At 40.4% G+C, this 22481-nt stretch overlaps 1 protein-coding gene across 2 annotated transcripts in view; it reads left to right on the forward strand.

Annotated features, from left to right (window-relative positions):
• The window catches only part of TENM1 (teneurin transmembrane protein 1), a 493379-nt gene that overhangs the window by 230021 nt on the left and 240877 nt on the right, over positions 1-22481 (forward strand). For both annotated transcript variants that reach the window (XM_040323926.1, XM_040323927.1), the window contains exons 10-12: positions 7400-7585; positions 10317-10340; positions 14892-15038. In XM_040323926.1, coding sequence (XP_040179860.1) covers positions 7400-7585; positions 10317-10340; positions 14892-15038 — 357 coding nt within the window. The remainder of the gene's footprint in view (positions 1-7399; positions 7586-10316; positions 10341-14891; positions 15039-22481) is intronic.

Here is a 22481-nt window from a genome sequence, read left to right on the forward strand (position 1 = left end):
TGGCTCTCATTGCTGTCTCTCTCCTCATTGGGCAGATTGATAGCAGCGGAAGCCATTGGCTCCTGCCCCTGTCAATCAACTCCAGTGACGAGGGAGCAGGAGCAATATATTGCAGCTCATAAATTCTTAGATGTGGTGGCACTGGCTGTATTTTTTTTTTTTGGCTTTTTTTTATTATTTGTTCTACCTGGTGATCTGACCAATACATCTGTTTTTTTCAATATCCTTAAACAGGACACATTGTCCAGCAAAATTGGCAGTTAGACGTCTGAGGCCCTGTACACACGATCAGTCCAAACTGATGAAAACGGACTGAAGTTCAGTTTCATCAGTCCAAACCTACCGTGTGTATGGCCCATCAGACTTTTGTCCTTCAGACCAAAGCTTTAAAATTTGCTTTAAAATCGGACTGATGGACTGATGACCGATCGGTCAAAACCGATGGTTAGTACGCAAAAGCATCGGTTCAAAACCCACGCATGCTCAAAATCAAGTAGACGCATGCTTGGAAGCATTGAACTTCGTTTTTTTAGCACGTCGTTGTGTTTTACGTCACGCGTTGGACTCGATCGGATTTTGAACTGATGGTGTGTCAGTTCCTCAGACCATCAGACTTCAGCCTTCAGTCCGTTTTCATCAGTTTGGACTGATCGTGTGTACAAGGCCTGAGACAAACACTGAAAGAATTGTTCACAATGGTCAGGTTTTTTTATTTATTTATAGAAATCGTTATTGCTAACCTCTGCGAATACCAATAAAATCTATGGAACACGAACATGAAAAATCAAAAGTGCTCATTTTTAAGGCTAATATGCAAGTTATTGTCATAAAAAGTGTTCAGGGAACTGGGTCCTGCCCCAGGGGACATGTATCAATGCAAAAAAAAGTTTTAAAAATTGAAGTTTTTTTGGGGAGCAGTGATTTTAATAATGCTTAAAGTGAAACAATAAAAGTTTTGTACCTGGGGGGTGTCTATAGTATGCCTGTAAAGTAGCGCATGTTTTCCGTGTTTATAACAGTCCCTGCACAAAATTACATTTCTAAAGGAAAAAACATCATTTAAAACTACTCGCGGCTATAATGAATTGTTGGGTCCGGGTAATACAGATCAAAGTCATTGAAAAAACCGACATTGGTCCCCCCCTCAGTCCATTACCAGGCCCTTTGGGTCTGGTATGAATATTAGGGGGAACCCTGAACCGGAAAAAAAGAGCTTAGTAAATGAGCAGAAGCTCTGATGACTTTCATCATCCAACCATGTGCAAGCAAAAATGGTGTTTATTTATTTTCTTTCATGTGATTGGGTATTCTTTGCAAAGTAAAGCTTTACCTCATTTGCTAAACTCTGGAGCAATTGCACTTGCAAAGTGCACAGTCCAGTTGCATTTAGTAAATCAACCCCTCTGTGTTTTAAAGCTGTTCTCCAGGCAGATATAAAAGACACAAATGAATGCACCTCTAAGATCATTAAAGAGGAGTTCCACCCAAATTTGGAACTTCCTCTTAATCCACTCCTCTCCCCCTTACATGCCACATTTGGCATGTAATTTTTTTGGGGGGGGAGTGGGGGCTTCAGCACGAGTGGGACTTCCTGTCCCACTTCCTCCTTCCTGTAGGCGACTAAGCTTAATCGCCTTCAGGAAGTGGCTGCTGTAGGCGATCGCCTAGGACACGTCACAGGTCCTAGGCGATCTCCTGGCCAATTACACGGCGCGGCGCCGGGTCGCGCCGCTCGCGCATGCGCTGTGGGTGCCCGGCCGTGAAGCTGAAAGCTGTCACGGCCGGGTGCCCACAATGAAAATGAAGACGCCGGCCGGGGAGGGGGGGAGAGGAGCGGAGCCCCGGCCGGCGCGTCGCTGGAGCGCTGGAGCAGGTAAGTGCCTGTTTATTAAAAGCCAGCAGCTACACTTTTTGTTGCTGCTGACTTTTAATAAACATACAAATGGCTGGAACTCCCCTTTAACAAAACTTTATATGAGCTGATTCCCTACAGTGACAACCTTTTGTACCACCTGCCCCACCCCATTAGATTGCAAGATGTTCTGAGCAGGGCCCCCTTAATCCTCTTGTATTTTATTGAATTGTAACTGTATTGTCTCCCTTTTTATTTTGTAAAGTGCTGCGTAAACTGTTGGTGCTATATACATTCTATATAATAATAATAATTGCATGTATCTTTTAAATGCCAGCATGCCTATACAGCAGAGCTAAGATTAAGTATGAAAAAACACCACAAGGAGCCAGTCAGTTGTGCTGCAGTGAAAGGAGCATGCTGATAGAAGAGAGAGTAAAGTGATAGAGATAGATCTGCTTCTCCTTTCACTGTCCAGTCACAAGCTGGGGGTGAGGAAACCTGTAAGTGTTTCTAAACTGTAGCAGAAAAAAATCAAGCCTTCTGCCCTTCCACAGTGTGGGTTTTTTTAATTACTGGATAGTCAGTAAGACAAATCTTTTTAAGTTCAGTCATTTTTATTGGAAATGTTTAAATCAGACAGAGGAAAATCACATTAATCATTGCAACAGCCAGAGTCTGGGCACAAGTTTTCAAGAACAGTGAGAAATATACACTCTTTAATTTTAAAAGCAAGACAATTGTAAACTGAGTAGCCTCAGAATGCTTCCATCCAAAGTAGGAGTGAGGCAGAAAACTATAGAGACTTTATACGTGACCATCTGAGGAGACAATAAAACGTAACAAATTATTATTCTAGATGCTACACAGAAATGTCAGGAACTCTAACTGCGGCATATCAGAGTAAAGCAGCCCTTACTGCCAGGGCCATGAAAAAAGCAGTAAAGAGAGAAAAAGGAACAAAGGGGGAAAGAAGAATATAGAGAGAGAGAAACCCATAAAAAGGGGTGTAGAATGAAGCTCCCAGGGGGTGAATGCGCTTAGTTTGCTTTGTTGACCACACTGGCAATTTGTTCATTAACCATATTCCAAGTTATCTTTTGTCTATATAAGTGCATACACAAGAAGGTCTTCTTCCATAAATGTGCTATAGTAAGTTTTGCCGCTAACAACATAAAAAAGACAAATCTCTTTAACAGCTCCCTTATAAGTATTTTATCTGTGCATTTAGCTTTTTGCCTGGAGTTCAACTACAAAATTAGATCTTTACCGTTTGGGGACTAAGCTGAAGAGTTCTAAGGTTGTATTCTTGATTCTGAGCTGTCATTTTCTCTTTTTTATTATTCCACAAAATTGTGGTAGGCCAAGAACAAAGCCAATTGTTCTTTTTGTTGATATATAGATTATTTTTCATTACACCCATGTTTTATGTATGTATTGTATGTAAGATGACACTGTGGTGGTGACAATAGCCAATGTCCAACCTTTATGTACACTATTAGATAGTTGGATGCTACTGTCCTCCTTCTAAACGTTCTTGTTGCCTGGCTGTCTATCGTCCTGTTATTTTTTATGTAGAGCAGCTAGTGAAGTCAGAATGAATGTAAAACATCTGATCTACATATTTGTCTGCATCAGTCATTCAGTAGAGGCCAACAATGACAGCATATGTACTTCATTTAGTACTGGCATCTTATTTGGCCTTTATTTAAAAAATAATACAAATGTGCAAAGTATCACTTAGCTGCCAACCAGGAATATTTCTGTTTTTGTTCTGACTAGTTGGTACTGAAATCCGACTGATACAAAAACACACTAGTAAGTAATAGGCTTCAACTCAGATTGTTCCCTGTGTTTTCCAGTTTTTTTTTTTTTTTATGAACAATAAATATAACTCTGTCAGTGGACAGGGACTAATTTGAATGGATCTGCCTGTATGTTCTTTATAATGCACTGCATTGGTGCCATGTACATTCTGGACATAAATATCAGTGGCTGTGATTTTTGCTCTATCATATTAAAAAATCCCTCCTTTTCGAGTTTTGTGTGAATGATATCCTATTTGACTGAGGTCATTGGGTAAAACTGTATGTAGGTGAGGCCAGATGTTGGGTACCCAAAGTGGAGTAAATGCACACTGAGGCAAAGGAATAGGGTATCATGTATAAGAACAAAGATAAGCAACAAATAACATTTGGTATTCCAGCAAAAAAACTCTCACTTCAGTTCCAACAACTGGAACTGCAAAAAACTTTAGGCTGCAGGAAACATATGGCCAAGCTTACGGTACCAGGCAAGCAGCATCTGATGAAGGAGGGGGTCGCAAAAGCATTCAGGCGGCAGAAAGTAGTTCTAATCCTGGACTCTATAAGGTATACTGGCTGGTGGAATCAAGCATGAGGTCCCTACTCTGTCCCTCCTCCACTGGAACCTTTCCATGCACTATTGACAAATTTGCTTGGAATCTAGGAGCCAGCTAAAAAAGTTAGGAGCCAGAAAACGTGCCCCGTCCCGCCGAGTCGCCCGCATATGTAAACGGTGTTCAAACCACACATGTAAGGTATCACCGTGATTGGTAGAGCGAGAGCAATAATTCTAGCCCTAGACCTCCTCTGTAACTCAAAACATGCAACCTGTAGAATTTTTTTAACGTCGCCTATGGAGATTTTAAAGGGTAAAAGTTTGTCGCCATTCCACGAGCGGATGCAATTTTGAAGCGTGACATGTTGGGTATCAATTTACTCAGTGTAACATTATCTTTCACAATATAAAACAAATTGGGCTAACTTTACTGTTGTCTTATTTTTTAATTTAAAAAAAAGTGTATTTTTTCCCAAAAAAGTGCGCTTGTAAGACCGCTGCGCAAATACTTTGTGACAGAAAGTATTGCAACGATCGCCATTTTATTCTCTAGGGTGTTAGAATAAAAAATATATATAAAAAGGAGGTGAAAAAGGCCAAGCAGGGAGATGACAAATAATAAAATCATTTTAATTAAGAAAAAAAAAACTGTTTTTACTTCAAATAAAATAAAAAGCTATTAAAAAAAGGCTATATTAATCTATTTAAACCAGCTCCCCCCACACCACCAAAAAAAAAGCTCTATTTGTGGGAAAAAAAGGACATCAATTTTATTTGGGTACAGCGTTGCACAACCACGCAATTGCCAGTTTAAAAAAAAAAAAGTAGTTAATGTTGGTGGGATAACTAAACTTCAGACCTAAAAATTTGTATTTTAACACGATTGCAAAAATAAAAAATGCACACTCAGCTGTGGCAGTGGGAGGGTATATATATAGGGTGGTGTGTGTATATATATAGTGTTATTACATAGGGTGGTGTGTATGGGATTGGGAATAGAGGAGAGCGGTAATCCCCTCCCCTCCCCAGTGATAAAAAGGTGCAGTATTCCTGCTCCCCCGTGCCACCCCGCACACCGCAAAGCCCACCACATCAATTACCCCTCAGACAATATTCAAAACCGGAAACACGCTGAACAGAACTACATAGAACGGGATAATTTACCAGCCACTTCGCTTCTCCCTCCGCACCGGCTCCTTAGCAACCTGCAGACACATACAGCTCACGTCCGTACGTACCCCTTCATGCAATGCTTCCCATATGTATATCACTCCGCCACCCCCTCAACTCAACCCTTTACAGACTTATAACAATATTGTATAAGTTTAAAAAAAAAAGCGTACAGCAATGTGGAAACAGTTCCGTTTTTGTTTTTCTGTAAAATAGTCACTATTGTAGTCTTCCGCGACTTAGAGGATGCCGGGTGTTGTAGTCTTTGGAGAGGGTCTGTGACGTAGGCACACGGGGAAGCGTGTCTATTGGGTAGAACAAGTGGCCGGGGATTGGCCCCCTCTCTGTTCCACGCCTCCTTCATGCCTGACTCGCTGCCGAGGATGAGCGGCGCTGTGATTGGCTGGCGGGGTGAGGATGCGGCGTCAGACAGTGTAAGGGGGTGGTGATGTAAAGCCGTGGCCTCAATTACCGGCCGGAGCGGCGCTCCGCGATCGCGCAGCGGCAGGGGGGGCGGAGATGCAGGATACCCCAGGCGCCAGGTTGCTAATTCTAGTCGCAATTGCGACCTGGCGCCCGGGAATTGTCGAACCCTGCACTAGACACACTGTCCCACACCAGTGGGTTCATGTCCCTAAAATAACCACTACACAAATGCACACCAACTGCAGTGGGACAGTGCAATTTATTAGTGCTGCCCTCACTAAAGTTGGCTATAGAGGTCATTCAGTGCAACAGCATTCAATCAGATGGCTGTTTCCTGTATGACACTTACTGTGGCATCAGAGGAACAAGAGCTCGCTTTAGCCTCCATTCTCTCTGCATAGCAGCCGCCAAAACAGTGCCACCTGTGCGAGGATGCTGAGGTGCACCTGCCTACATTTAAATATTATCTATGTTCTCTGGTTTAAAATTGAATATAGTCCCTGGCCATAGACACCCGAATAAATCCACTAACATCTTTGAAAAAATATTTTGAAAATGCTTGTTGGGAGCTAAATTTATATCTGTCCTGTGTGCTCACTATAACATTGATGAAACTAAATACTTTGTAGTGTTTGCAAAGATATTTCAAGAGTCACTTTGACAGCACAACTGTGCATTTTGGGATTTGATATAATGCCAAAAGCTTGGTAAGTGCTGCTCCCAGTGAAGTGGAGCAAAGCCAGTCATAATCATTAAGTACAATTTACCAGAGCTCAAGAAATAAACTCCTAAGTCTCTTTGTGACAGTTTAATGTAGTTTAGTTGGGCACAAATCTCAATGATTAACATATCCCAGGTGATGTAATAGTCATTCACTTTTGGCGGATGCTATATTAGATGGGTTTGTTTTTTTTTGCAGAGAGTTCAGTAAACAACAGTGCAATATTTGTCACATACTAAAAGGACTGCATGACCATTACTTTTATTAACCTGTCCTAATGCAGAACAGGATCAGTGTGCTGACAGAATGTCAGTTTATGTTTGCTTCCCTATGGAGACTGAAACAGTTTGCTTCATTTTTGAACCTTTGCACATATCATTTGTAAGACAATTAGTTTGTGTTAGGCTGGTAAATAAGAAATACTATTGTTCTGGTGCTCTGACTCAGTCTCTCCTTGATTTCAGCATTTTTATACAGATCGATACATATTTTCTGTTTTCAGATGTGATTTCTCTAACCTCCAGAGTGTTTTTGCTACTTTGCCATTTATCAAGCTTCTAATGCTGGAACGCTGCCCAAGTGCAAAGCTTTATCGGTAGCAAGTTAACATTATGAATGTAATAGGCTTCCAATGCTTGACTGAAGAGGAGCCTTGCACTTGCATTACTATTTGAAAAAAAAAAAAAAAAAAAGCTTGGTTGTGATAGAATTTTAATTCTGTAATGGAATTTCCTTCTGTGAGTCTGTGTTTGTTCTGTCATTTCATGATGCCGTTAATTAGGATTTGCATAGCTTTTCATTAATTGCTGATGCCAAAATGAAAGCCTTTTGTGACACAATAACATGGCTGCTCATTATTGCTCCTCTAGAGCTTTGCGCAGTGGACTGTGGAAGTCATGGCGTGTGCTCAGGGGGTGTCTGTCAATGTGAAGATGGTTGGGGAGGAGCCAGCTGTGAAGAACGCACCTGTCACCCAAACTGTGCTGAACACGGACAATGTAAAGATGGAAAATGTGAATGCAGCCCAGGATGGGAGGGGGAGCAGTGTACCATAGGTGAGTTCCCTGCTTCTGTCTTATTAAATACAGCACCATATGTTACTGTCATGAGTTAGAATATTTTCAGTAAGTACACATTTTGAGTTATTATTGCAGTGCTAACCAGAAAGCCATTTCTGGTGCATTCACATTTTTACAAGTTTGCTTTTTTATTTGTGTTACTTTGTTAAAGAAACATGATATGCAGATTACAATGCAGTTAACAACTGTTATGTTAAAATATCAGCTACACAGAGGGTATATTAATTTCAATGAGTCAACAAACGTATTGCCATGCATTGTGAGTACACAACAAATCATACTGCTCCAGATGAACCAATGTAAACCACTCCCTTTGCAATTACTAAGTGTTATCCTAATCACATACATGGACAATCTCCATTGGACTTATCAACAGCTATTAAGTACAAAGGCCTACCTGATTGTATACCAATTGATTTAATAGTTTAGGCAGATCGACACAGTATATCATTTTTGGCAGGAAGGAGGCGTGGCTAGCCTCCGAAATGCATCGCTTGCTGCCTTTCTCCCTCTTGCCTCTTCTCTTGCAGTGTGGGTTTCCAGCCCTTCTGGATTAGGCCGCCCTGCTTCCACCTTGGATCACAGTCAGTTTCAGGCAATTTCTGGACTTATATTAAGGTCTTTGCCCTTGATATTTATGTGGACTATGCACTATACCATTCTGTGGACATTTATTTTTCAGTTATTGTAAGGCCTTTTTTTTATAGCTATAAAGAGAAGGGTAGTGCTGAGAATATTGTTTTATTCTTGTTACCCAAAAAAATCTATTTCAGATTCAGCACGTACCACTCTTTTCTGGAACCTGCACCAAGAAAATGTTGGTGGTAACCTAGCTGGTTGCAAGAAGAAGAACCTTCTTTTTGTTACTCAGGTTTTACAATGGCCCAGATTCAAGAAGCAATTGCGCCCGTGTAATCATAAGTTACACGGCGCAATTGCTTACTTGCTCCGGTGTAACGAGTGCTCCTGATTCAGGAACCTCGTTACACCGACTGCAGCCTAAAATCTGCACGGCATAAGGCACTTATGCTTCGCAGATTTTAGGCTGCATTCTTGTGCTTGCCGCTAGGGGGCGCTCCCATTGTGATCAGCGTGTAGTATGCAAATCGCATACTACGAACTGATTCACAAACTTGCGCGGGCCCCGCGCAAGCCAGGTACGAAGTTTCCGTACGGCAACTTTAGCGCAAGGCTGCCCCTTCTAATAGTAGGGGCAGCCAATGCTAAAGTATAGCCGCCGCTCCCGCGTAAGTGCTTCGTGAATGGCGCTGGACGCCATTCACGTTCACTTTGAAGCAAATGACGTCCTTGCGACGTAATTTGCCGCAATGCACGTCGGTAAAGTTTCCCGACGGAGCATGCGCTGTACGCTCGGCGCGGGAGCACGCCTAATTTAAATGATTCCCGCCCCCGGCGGGATCATGTAACTTGCGTGCGCTTACGCCGGGCAAATTTGCCAGCGCGCCCTCGCAGTTCACGGAGCTACTGCTCCGTGAATCGAGGGCAGCGCAAAATATTTGCGGGGGCGCAGGGCAAAATTGTTGCCCTGCTCCCCCGCAAATATCGCGCAAATGTACCTGAATCTGGGCCATGTTCATAGAAAGTAATTAATTCATTAATTGTTAAAAAAAAATGTAATTCCATTAAAAAGTTTAGATGTAATTTGAATTTATTTAATGATTTTTGAGTGTTTCAGTTTAACTGTAACTGAGAAGTCTAATTTAATCACCATCCTAAGCAAATTCTTCTACATAGAGCATTCTAAAACAACAACAAAGCAGTATGCTATTTGCTGTTAGACAACTAGCCGTATCATGTAAACAAGTTTTACATTTAATTATCATCATAATTATTGATTGGTATAATGTACTGGGTAAAGTCATTATGCACAGGGCACCTTTTGAGGCATACAAAATATACTGGTTGTTTGTGCTCCCAGGCCCAATAGCATTAATGCTCATGTTTTATGCAAAAATATCACTAGTTACAGATTGATATTTTCCTTCTCTTGCTCACATTGTGATCCAAGTCACAAAGTTATATTTATTTATTTATTTATGCATATAAATTATTTTTGTTTAATGAGGTATGTATGCAAAGTTACCATATGATTCATAATTTTTTTTTTTAGCTGAAGAAAAATCTATTTCACTTTCATATATTGGCAGGAAGGAAAAACTTTTTTTCTGTGTGCAAAATCGCTATTTAACCCTCCAAAATATGTGCCAAGATGCAGAACCTTATGACAACCCTACACATTTTAGGAGATTTGAAGCTAAACTCTAAATAAACAACTACATATATAGATGAAATCAACAACATTGAGACAAACTGCTTTTAAAGGAGCAGATGCTTGGCCACCATGGTACTCCCCACAGTGTTAAAAGACATTTGGCCCGCTGGGGGAATAAAACAAGTAGGCTGCATACTCACTACCCTCCCTTTTCTGGTCACCCAGGCTGCATGTGTGAATTAGGGTCTGGATGGGGTTTTAGAAGGAACCTACATACAAATTAGTGAAATAAGTACAAAATGTTCTGCTGTAATTTTAAATTTTGTTTTTTAATGACATGTAGAAATGTCTTCAAATATACGTTCTGAATGCAATCACACCAATTAGTGCTTCTTTTACAGTGAAGAAATAATGCACTGATTTTATGTGACACATGTCTGATAATAATCTTTTATGTTTTATTTTTCCTGGCAGCTCACTACTTGGATGCTGTGAGAGGTATGTTTAATGCTGAACTTCAGCCTTAACTATAGTCTTGCTGGGTTGTATATGCTACTTTCCTGCACTGAAATGGTTTACTCTAATTTTACGGCACACTGTGACATTAGAAGTTGCAGCAAGTTATATTGAGCCCATTTCCTGGCTGGAGGACATGCAACATTATCTATCCCTTTCCTTCCTAGTCTTACTGTCCCTGACACATCTCTTTCATTCATTGAAATTTAATCATGAAGGCTCAGCATTACATGTGGGCAAACCCTAGAGCAGACTGCATGCAAACACAGACTGCCTAGACACACCTACTCCTCCAGGCAGACAACCACTCATCGAGGCATTTTAATATTTACATAACTCCTCCCAAGAGCCACTGAAACCATTATACGCACCTAATACACGTGCACACTGCTAACTGCCATAGCAGGTGAAACTAGTTGCAGAAAGTTGCCCATGGCACTAGTGAGAAGATTTTAAAGGCTAAGCATTTTATGACATTTAGATGCATGTGTTTTATCAGTATATTTCTAGATGTTTTCTATGAATGTTGAGAGCATGTCCTATATGGTTTAGTTACATGCATTTGAAATTAGGGAGAAAAAAAAACTGTCTTTTGGATGCAACTTACCTCCCCAGAATGCATTTGTCAATCGAATCATTAGCAAATTCACTTGCATTTCAGTTCAGTTTATTTACCAAGGTGTCCATTTATAAAACAGAGATCAGGCGTGATCCTCAGAATTATGGCTGATCTCTGAGGTGCACCGAATTATGTAGCTAAGATAAGGAGCAGAGAACATGTTCTCCGCTTCTCATCTCAATACATGACCGTTGTGTCACAAACAGCCAGTTTATAAAAGTGAGATCTGAAGAACTCACAGCCGTTCCACTGAAATATCTCCCTTCCAGATTCACCAGCTCAAAGGTGGAGAATCTGGGAGAGAACCTGGTGTGATTAGAGGAAGAAGGCAACATATATATATATATACAGTGTATATGTATATATATGTATATATATATATATATATATATACACACACACACATACATACATATACACACTCGGCTGCACCATAATCTCACAATATCTCACGAGATTACAGGCAGCCCACCCACTTTTGCACTGATCTCGGCCATTTTCAGAGGAAAGTTCTCAGCTTCATAAACCAGCTGCAGAGGAGATAATTTTCCTCTGAGAACTGCTGAGAACTGAACTGAGAAAAAACTTCTCAGTTTAATAAACGTACACCTAAATGAACAAACCATGTTCACTGAGCTTTGTGAACAAGGTGAAGCTGTGTTCATGTCAACAAACCAATCAATCTTATTTTTCATTTTTTCTTTAAGTTTTCATGGTTGGGGATTCAAATTAAAAACAGATGCACTTAATAACATTGAAAAAGAAAGGCCTGTGTAACTGAGGGTGTGGTTGCCATCTTCCCTAATTATACAAAATGCACAAGTTTATACCTCTGGGGTGGGATTTTAAAGGCAACCATACAACTAAATTAAATAATAAAATATCACTATTTTCTTTCTTAATGTTTAAAAAGATTCCAGATATTTCTTTAGATAAAATAATATATATCAAAATATAGTAAAAAACATACAAAGATCACAAAAACAATTTACTTGGTTGGATTTATACAGTTACATATACTTCAATGTGACTCTGACTGCAGGATTTGTTCAGCCAAAGGGTATCCAATGCACTTTGAGCTGTAGATTACACAAGTTGGTTTACAATCATGCCCACCAAATGTGTCTATATTGTTGATTGTGACAACAGAAAACAAAAAAGAAAGCCAAAAATGAATCGATGCACTTACATATAGTACAATGTAACTTTAGAACAGATGTCAACTCGTCACTAGATAAGCTACTCCCAACATTAGGGAACCTCAAAGAATATGCAAAGACCACCTGGCCAATATTCAGGTTGTCACTAAACAAAGTATAAATGTGTCTACAAATAAGCTGAAATGACTAAAGGGAATGAGTGTAGATATAAGTAGTCTTCATTAAAAGCAATACTGGAGTATTTTTGCGGGGAGATATCTAATTATATAGGAGTGTAACCAGGACCCTTACTAAAGGTTCAACATTAGCTAAATAATTCTAATCCATATCCACCAGCCCCCGTCAGTTTTAAAAAATATGGAAACTTTAATACTTGGTAATATACTAAATATTTAAGGGTATACTTAATTGATAATAATAATCCTAATACTACAATGTCTTATTTCCACCCAGATCAAGAGAAGGAAAGGGCAAAAATTAGTAATTACAAGCTTCCCCCATCCATCATATAAATGATAAAAGAGAGAGAGAGAGAGAGAGGCCCACAGTTACATAAACATGTGGGGCTTTGTGTGCTGAGCACATTACATCTGAGGGCCCCTATAAGGAGGAAATTGAACCAGGAAGAAAGCAGGGGGACTTCCACTTACATGTAAACAATATCAATAACAATTGGTAAATCTTTTTAGAACCCAAACAGAATAAGCATAAAACAATAAACATCAAAATAAATCATATAAAAAGAGATTTAAAATCTATAAAAACAAAAGTTGTCAGCATAGAAAAAATCACAAACAGCGCTAATAGTGGTATGTTCTAGCGTAAATCCCAAAAAGGAACCACTTATACACTCGGTGCAGAATAGAAGAGTGTGTCAGTAAAATAGAGAAAAGTCCATTGATACAGTGTCCGATATAAGGAAGAAATCAGATAGCAAACACCTTCCACCCGAATTCCTTAAAGGGCACCACGTGGGACAAAATAAGCCCCCTCTGGGGTGCGAACTCACCGCAACACAATGAATGCAAGGCGATGTATAATAACTCCAGACTGATAAAACTCTTCAGGTAGGGTAATCAGAAACATCTGCTAAGAGTCTCCCAAACAGACCAAAAAAACACAGAGAAATGCCATAGCGTAATTCCGTTTTTAATGGTAATGTAAAACAAGAGCCCCACAGCACAGATTCCCCTCAATCAATGCACGTACATGTAAATAAAATCAATAGCGCAACATAGTCACCATCTCCAAGGACTGGAGTAGCATCATACTGGCCTGGTGTAATCTCGTGGGAGACAAACTGTCCTGGTTCCAGCAGAGGCTCTGGTGGAGCGCATAGGTCACTTCCTGAGCGTCGTGATAAGCCACGCCCTTAGGGCGTGGCTTATAACGACGCTCAGGAAGTGACCTATGCGCTCCACCAGAGCCTCTGCTGGAACCAGGACAGTTTGTCTCCCACGAGATTACACCAGGCCAGTATGATGCTACTCCAGTCCTTGGAGATGGTGACTATGTTGCGCTATTGATTTTATTTACATGTACGTGCATTGATTGAGGGGAATCTGTGCTGTGGGGCTCTTGTTTTACATTACCATTAAAAACGGAATTACGCTATGGCATTTCTCTGTGTTTTTTTGGTCTGTTTGGGAGACTCTTAGCAGATGTTTCTGATTACCCTACCTGAAGAGTTTTATCAGTCTGGAGTTATTATACATCGCCTTGCATTCATTGTGTTGCGGTGAGTTCGCACCCCAGAGGGGGCTTATTTTGTCCCACGTGGTGCCCTTTAAGGAATTCGGGTGGAAGGTGTTTGCTATCTGATTTCTTCCTTATATCGGACACTGTATCAATGGACTTTTCTCTATTTTACTGACACACTCTTCTATTCTGCACCGAGTGTATAAGTGGTTCCTTTTTGGGATTTACGCTAGAACATACCACTATTAGCGCTGTTTGTGATTTTTTCTATGCTGACAACTTTTGTTTTTATAGATTTTAAATCTCTTTTTATATGTTTGTATTTTATTAAACGGCTGCTTTTTCTAATTTAATTTACTGTAATACACAGATGATCGATCTATTGACAATCCTCTGTTATTGATTATTGTGCAGTTTCTGTCCATTTTGGCGCCGGGAGGTGTATTATAGGCCTACAGTACACCTTCTGTTCTAATCAAAATAAATCACACTGTCTTTATACATACAGAATAGGGTCTAAGGGGGGACGGGGTAGGGAGAGGCAGCCAATTCCACTCACCTCTTACCCCTCTAGGACATCTAGGATTCCATAATTTCCCTGAACTAAAGCAACAGACTGGGTCCACCAGGCTTTCTTGTTAGGCGACAGTGATAACAATTAAACATTAACAGTAAAAAAAATCAAAAAACTAAAACTCACTGGGCTTATCTAAGGATAACAATTAGAGGAGATAGTTAACATACCAGCATGTCTTTTGAGAGTGAGAGGAAACTTGTGCAAGCACAGGAAGAACATGCAAACTCCATGCAGATAGTGTGCTGACCAGGAATCAAACCAAGAAACCTAGTACTGCAAGGCAGAATTTCTGACCACTAAGGGACTATGTTATTAAATGCACTTGCAGGCTATGTGCAAGTGTAATTTTATACAGGAGCACAGGAAATTACCCACTGTCCTTTTGACAAACAACTGTAGAATAATCTTTAGGTATAATCAGACTTATTCATTATGTCAGAACCTTCCATTACCTAATTACACTGTTTTGTCTCATTTAGATGGCTGCCCAGGTCTGTGTTATGGCAATGGGAGATGCACACTTGACCAAAATGGATGGCATTGTGTATGCCAAGCTGGCTGGAGTGGAGCAGGGTGTAATGTTATTATGGAAATGGCTTGTGCTGATAACATGGATAATGACTCAGGTATGTGTTTTCTTATATATAATATACATGTGATTGCTAGTGTGTTTTGAATAAAGCAAAATAACCTGTCATGGTCTGGGATCAGGCTAAGTGACCAGTTGTAACAGGCGCTCCACGCATCTGTTACTTCCTGTTTGCATTCCACCCTGGAGCGCATTACGCCGACCGCACAATGATGTCATCCCGCAGTGCCCCATGCGTTCCATCGTGAAACGCGGAAGTGCGCCGCAGCGAACGGCGCTCCTTTCGAATTCAGTGCGATGCACTACACCTGGCCCTTGCCTATAAAGGCATTGATTGGAAATAGAAACATTGTTCTATTATTGTCAGCCGTAGCTCGGCCACGCTACTCAAACCGCTACCATCGCTCCCCATGCTGCAACACCGCTCCAGGCAACAACTACTCCTTTAGTGCTATTGCACCTACTACAACACACAGCATTGCTGGGGACAACCTTTAGGCTTTTGCTGAACACCCTACACCACGGAATCCCTATCTCCTACATTGAAGCCTGCAAACGGATAAGTAGCTATTGTATCACTTGTAGTCCTATAAGAAGATCTGCAGCTTGTGTTCCATCTAATACATTTGTTGTTACTTAATATGCCTTGTGGATATCAACATACTAATTGGGATATACTGCTGTGCTAAGGACTGTTTGCTAAGGAGTACCTTTAAGGCCTCATGCACACTGGACGTTTTTGGACGTTTTTTTCTACAGTCAATAAACTCTCCATCATGTTATCCTATGTGTCCATGCACACATAGGCTGTTATCAGCAGTTTTGGGCAGTGGCGTTTTTGAGCAGTAAAAAAAAAAGAAAAACTAGTGGGTTCTGAGAGACATTTTTCAGCTGTAAAAACGCTCTAACGCTGATAAACGTCAATAAACGCTGATAAACGCTCAAAATCGTCACTCACCAGCATTTAACGTTTTTCATCCATTGAAAAAAAAAAGAAAAAATATGTTTTTTCTTCAACCAAAAAACGTTATCTTTCCCATTGGGGAGATTTATCTTTACTTCATCCACGTTGATGTAACTGTCACTCCAGCAGGTGCCCCTATTAGAGGATGTGCCCAAATGTCTTCTTCTGGAGACAGTTTTGAAATTTCTTACCACTTTCTGTCTTGGTGACCAGGACGAATAGGAAGGCTGACCTCTGTGTCAATTCTACATCCTGTAATGGGTGAGGTTAGAGGGAGGAAGCAGTAAACCAGAGTTGCTGGAAACCCAGAAGATCAACAGTCTTGTGTGGGTTTCCCTTTGAACTTCAGCAGAAGAATTTCCATCATTGGAGCAGTGTTCTGCAGTGTGGTTAGCAGGAAAGAGGAGTATGTATGCCCACTTTTACAGGTACATTTTGCCTTGGTTTTAACAATTGTGTGATGACATCATCAAATCTCACTCCAAATTACATAGGACTAGCAGTCAGAGGCATGGTGCTTTTGATGACTACCAATATCAGCTATGAAACTGAACACACACACAGGGACTTGGGTATAAGTAATCAAAGCAAAAGGTAACTCTTTAGGGTACTACTTAGATACAATTACAATTTCTAGATGTTCCTTATAAGATCGCAAATCTTCTTTTTGAGTTCAAGTCACCATTAAATAACATGTTGGTTAGGAAATGGATAAGTAAGATAATTAATTAAACCCTGGCATTAGACAACTCTTTTTCTAGCATAACTCAATAGTGTATAAATAATTGGCTATATTAACCAAGTATTTTACAATGAGGATCACATTTTCTTTTGCATCTGTGCTTATATGTGCCATTTATTATTAACATCATTCGATAAAGTACATGGAAATGTAAAAAACCTGGAGGACATATAAAAGCTTCAGAGCACATCTGTTCTGTTGGCTTCCAGTTGTAGAATTCTGATGAAATAATCAATCACCTTACTTTTTTTTAACTCATCCATATGTTAATTTGTTAAGAGTAAGCTAATGGTGAGTTAGAGAAACAGTTTTCAGATTTGTAACTGAGCTCTTGAGAGATAATTTCATCCCCCTTCACAATGTTCTCAAGTGACAAACATTCCTTATTTGTGCCAAAAACAGAGTCTTGGAATAACAGGAGAAAAAAAAACCTATAGTGATAAATGAATACATATTTTAATAAAGTAGCCAAATCGGACAGGTACTGGGGCTGTATTATTGAAAAGGCATCCAAATTTCTGTTTAACTCCACCCAATTTTCTAGCAGGACAGGAAACCAGCAGAATTCAATATATAACCAGTTTAGAGTGTGTTATACAGTGTACAGCACATTTCCTTTGAGTTCGGCAATCAAGGAAAAAACATGTTCCATATGTGTTTGCTAGTCCGGAAATCACTAACCATAGAGAGGGCTTTTCATTGTTACAATACAGAGGGGTTCTGCAGAATGGACCCACTTTTGAATTAAAGCACTTAGCTGTTAATGGTAACAAAAAAATCATCAGATTTTCTAATTTTGCTGAAACTGTTTTTATTTATAAACTAACAAATTTAACAAGACATAATTATTCCCACTGATTGCGTCTGATCTTTCAGGTGAATGAGGTAGATTAGGTTCTTTGGGGTGGATTCAGAGAGCAATTACGCCGGCGTATCCATAGATACGCCGCGTAATTGCTAAGTAGCGCCGGCGTATCTATTTTCTGTATTCAGAAAGCTAGATACGCCGACTGTAGCCTAAGATACGACTGGCATAAGTCTCTTACGCCGTCGTATCTTAGGGTGCATTCTGACGCTGGCCGCTAGGTGGCGCTCCCGTAGTTGTCAGCGTAGAGTATGCAAATTGCATACTTATGCCGATTCACAAACGTACGTGCGTCCAGCGGTCGTTTTTTACGTCGTTTGCGTACGTCGTTTTCGCCGTAAGGCTGCTCCTGCTATTAGGAGGTGCAGCCAATGTTAAGTATGGACGTCAATCCCGTGTCGCGATTTCAAAATTTTACGTCGCTTGCGTAAGTCGTCCGTGAATGGCGCTGGACGCCATTTACGTTCACGTTGAAACCAATGACGTCCTTGCGACGTCATTTACTGCAATGCACGTCGGGAAATTTTAGGGACGGCGCATTCGCAGTAAGTTCAGCGCAGGAACACGCCTAATTTAAATGATCCACGACCCCTGCGGGATCATTTGAATTACGCACGCTTACGCCGGCCCCTTTTGCGCTACGTCGCCGCAACTTTACAGGCAAGTGCTTTGTGAATCAAGCACTTGCCTGAAAAACTTGCAGGCCGCGTAACGTAAATGTCATACGTTACGCCGCCGCAGTTTTGCGCGCCCCTACCTGAATCCACCCCTTTGTCATCTTTTAATGGTCCAACAAACACATCCCTAAGAATAAGCAGTGTTCAGCCCACAGTCCACAAATTCCTACAGGTTTCAAACAAACCATAAATAAAGGCAAATTATCCTCCTGGAGATCACATTTTTTTTTAAATGTGAACATGGTAAGAAAGCATTTATATTGTATATTAATGCTGCTTGTCGAAAGACATATTATGAGAAATCTTTACATCCTCTAAAGCACAAAGTTGTGCACTATCATTGGAGGGACACACTGATTAAGAAGATACTCCATCGGTGTAGGCAGGGTAAATATCCCACAGATGGGTTAATTACATAGACATGAACTGGTGGTTAAGGCCACCATACATGGGTCAAAATTTGGCCAGTCCAGCAGGGATCATCTGAATTTTGAACCATGTATGGGCAGGGAGATTGTACAGACGTTTATTAACTGATCAACTTCTATACAACCACCCTGTCAGATTTTCCCTGCTTGATCAGCACCACCAGCTATAGCCTGCAACACTGATCAGTGTATTCTGACAGCGGGGAAGTCTGTCAGAATACAATAACTCAGCAGAATGGATTCCCTCACCCACTTTGAATATGTGGATGGGGGAATTAGGTAAATTTTTTCCATTCATTACGCTAATTAAATGAAAATTAACTGGGTCCATCTTTAGGCTGCCGTAGACATCTGGCCACCCTAAATCTAGTTATTCCGTATAGTACATAGTGAGAATGCATAGATAGTAGATAAAGTGCAGTGACACAAAAAAACATCCACCATATTAGCTGGTAGGTATCTGTTGATCTTCTAAACAGCAAACACATAAATAAACTGATCCAGTTTGCTCTCCCATCAACCTACGTTACTTGGCCTGGCAAATTTTAATTAATCTTGATTGGTCTTTAAAGCGGGGGTTCACCCAAAAAAAAAATGTTAACATTTCATTCATTCGGCTGTTTTTTTTTTTTATTGCCGTACATACCGTATTTTCACCGCCGCTTCCGGGTATGTAATCTGTGGGACTGGGCATTCCTAATTGATTGACATCCTTCCGACCGGTGCATACAACGCGTCACGAGTTGCTGAAAGAAGCCAGACTGCGAGTCGGCTCTATACGGCGCCTGCGCACCGACGTTCGGCTTCTTTCGGCAACCTGTGACGCGCTGTATGCGCCGGTCAGAAGGATGTCAATCAATTAGGAACGCCCAGTGCCGCAGATTACATACCCGAAAGCGGCGGTGAAAATACGGTATGTACGCCAATAAAATAAAAAGAAACAGCCGATTGTCATTCTGATAACTCTACTGAATGTAATGTTAACATTTTTTTGTTTGGGTGAACCCCCGCTTCAAGTTCTAATTTAACAGCACAGGCAGAGGCAAATTCAGCTTGTTAAAATATTTAAATTCATCCTCATGCGAACCCCCCACCCCCCGGTCTTGGTGACTACTAACGAACTACGTGATAGTTTTGATGAGCCTTTTGGGTATGGCTATTTCCAGGAAGATTGTGCATGATGTCTTGGTTAGCCTCTACATGTGTTTCCTTGTTGAAAAAACGTCTTAGAAAACGAAGTTTTTTGCTACACACGGTCAATTTCTGTGAAGTAAAAAGTGCACTTTTGAAAAACGACACATAAAATTGAAGCATGCTTCAATTTTTTTTGGTCGTTTTTTACAAGACATAAAACAACGTTTTCCCCCACACACAGTCAATTAAAGTGACGTTTTTAAAAACGTCATTTTTTTTCATCACATAAAGTGATGGTGTGTACGCGGCATTATAATGAGCTGCATTGCTTGTATCTGACTTTTTTATATATTTTTTCCGCTTTTACTGGGACAGTTCAAGCATGTTTGTCCTGAACTTTTATTCAGCATGGCGGTAAACAGGGAATACAATCCATCACATCCCTTAGTAAAAGCACCACACATAGTATACACAAAAACACTGGTTAGGCACACATTTAACCCTTTGAGCGCCGTAGATGTTTAACCCCTTCCCAGCCAGTGTTATTAGTACAGTGACAGTGAATATTTTTTAGCACCGATCACTTTATTAGTGTCACTGGTTCCCACAAAGTGTCAAAAGTGTCAGTTAGTGTCACATTGTGTTAGATATACAATATCACAGCCCCACTATAAGTCGTTGATCATCGCCATTACTAGTATAAAAAAAAAATTCCAGTATATATTATTATGATATGTTTTAAAGAAGAAAGTAAAAAACATTGTTTGTTTTTAAAATTTTTGGTCTTTTTTAATTTATAGCGCAAAAAATAAAAAGCCCAGTGGTGATCAAATACCAACAAAGGGAAGCTCTATTTGTTGGGAAACATTGACATACATTTTAGTTTATGTGCAGTGTTGCATGACCGTGCAATTATCAGTTAAAGTAATGCAGTGTCAAAAAGCAAAAAATCGCCTGGTCACAAAGGGGGTAAACCTTCCGGAGGTCAAGTGGTTAAGCCCTAAATATAAACAAAACACCTGAATATCCAAGTCACTATGCAAACTTATGTCAGTTCCTTACCAACAGGGCGCCCCCCTATTGGTTCCCCAAACAAAAAAGCAGCACATCATTCTTTCCGTAGTCCGTGTTGTCTCCTAGCATAAGGCTTTCACTAAGCTGGCCATACACTATACAATCTATTTGTACATCATATATGATTTATTTTCTGATCAATCTCGTATGATATGAATAATTAGTCTATCACTGCCAACCCAACTTATTAATATGCCACACACAGGGAAGTGGATTTCGATCAATAGCTGAAAGATACAATCGTAAGATATTGATCGCATCTCTGTTTAAGCCGTGCTGTCTTGTACTTTGATCAATAGACATACGATTGGATTCATGAATAAAGCACTTTAGTGCTTTATTATCTCAGTTTCTGCTCTGGCCAATCGACTTAATTGAATCCAGTCATAATCAAGTCTAAATTGATCAGAAGAAATGTATGGCTATTCAATTATTTGTTGATTTTATGATTTTAATAAAATTGCACATAGATCAATTTAACAAATCGAAGTCCGTTTGACCACCTATAGGTTTTCCAAGAATATGTAAAAAAAGCATCCAGTTTGTATCAAATCCAGCAGGCCTATGCACTATATACTGTAGTTGATAATAGGTATAAAGACGATTGTACAATCACATTGTATAGTATATGGTCACCTTAAGACAGCTAAGGAAACTCTCTATACTGCATAACCTGCTAAGGGGGATCTGTTTCTAGCAACAATGGGGCAGATTCATGTACCTCGGCGCAAATATCCACCGGGCGCAGCGTATCTAAGATACACTACGCCGCCGTAACTTATTTTATTTTTTTTGAATCCTTAAAGAATTTGCGCCGTAAGTTACGGCGGCATAGTGTATTTTTGGCGGCGCAAGGGCGCGGAATTCAAATGGATGTAATGGGGTCGTGTTTTATGTAAACACGTCGTGACCCGACGTAAACAACGTGTTTTTTTTTACGGCGCATGCGCCGTCCGTGGGGGTATCCCAGTGCGCATGCTCGAAATTAAACCGCAACAAGCCAATGCTTGTGACGGTGACATCATTCTACGCAAATCCCTATTCGCGAACGACTTACACAAACAACGTAAACAATTTAAAAGGCGACGCGGGAACGATGGCCATACTTAACATTGAATACGCCTTATAATAGCAGGGGTAACTATATGCCGGAAAAGCCGAACGCAAACGACGTAAAAAAATGCGCCGGCCGGACGTACGTTCGTGGATCGCCTTAACAAGCTAATTTGCATACTCAACACGGAATTCGACGGAAACAATGCACCTAAGATCCGACGGTGTACTAAGACGTACGCCTGTTGGATCGATCCGAGATGCAGTCGTATCTTGTTTTGTAGATACAAAACAAAGATACGACGCGCAAAATTTGAAATTACGCGGCGTATCAAGAGATACGCCGGCGTAATTATTTTGTGGATCTGCCCCAATGATTCTAGCAAGGTTCTTCTGAATATGACATCAGCTTTTCTTGACTGGAAATATCTCACAGGGAAAGGGTCAGTGTCAGCAGCAACCCCTGGAATCCCTAATGATACAATACTGGTTTTGTGCTATTTTCACATGCACACAAATGTTGTTTTATTTCCCTACTGGGGT

The sequence above is a fragment of the Rana temporaria genome, chromosome 9 (assembly GCF_905171775.1).
Source record: "Rana temporaria chromosome 9, aRanTem1.1, whole genome shotgun sequence".
NCBI classification, from domain to species: Eukaryota; Metazoa; Chordata; class Amphibia; order Anura; family Ranidae; genus Rana; species Rana temporaria.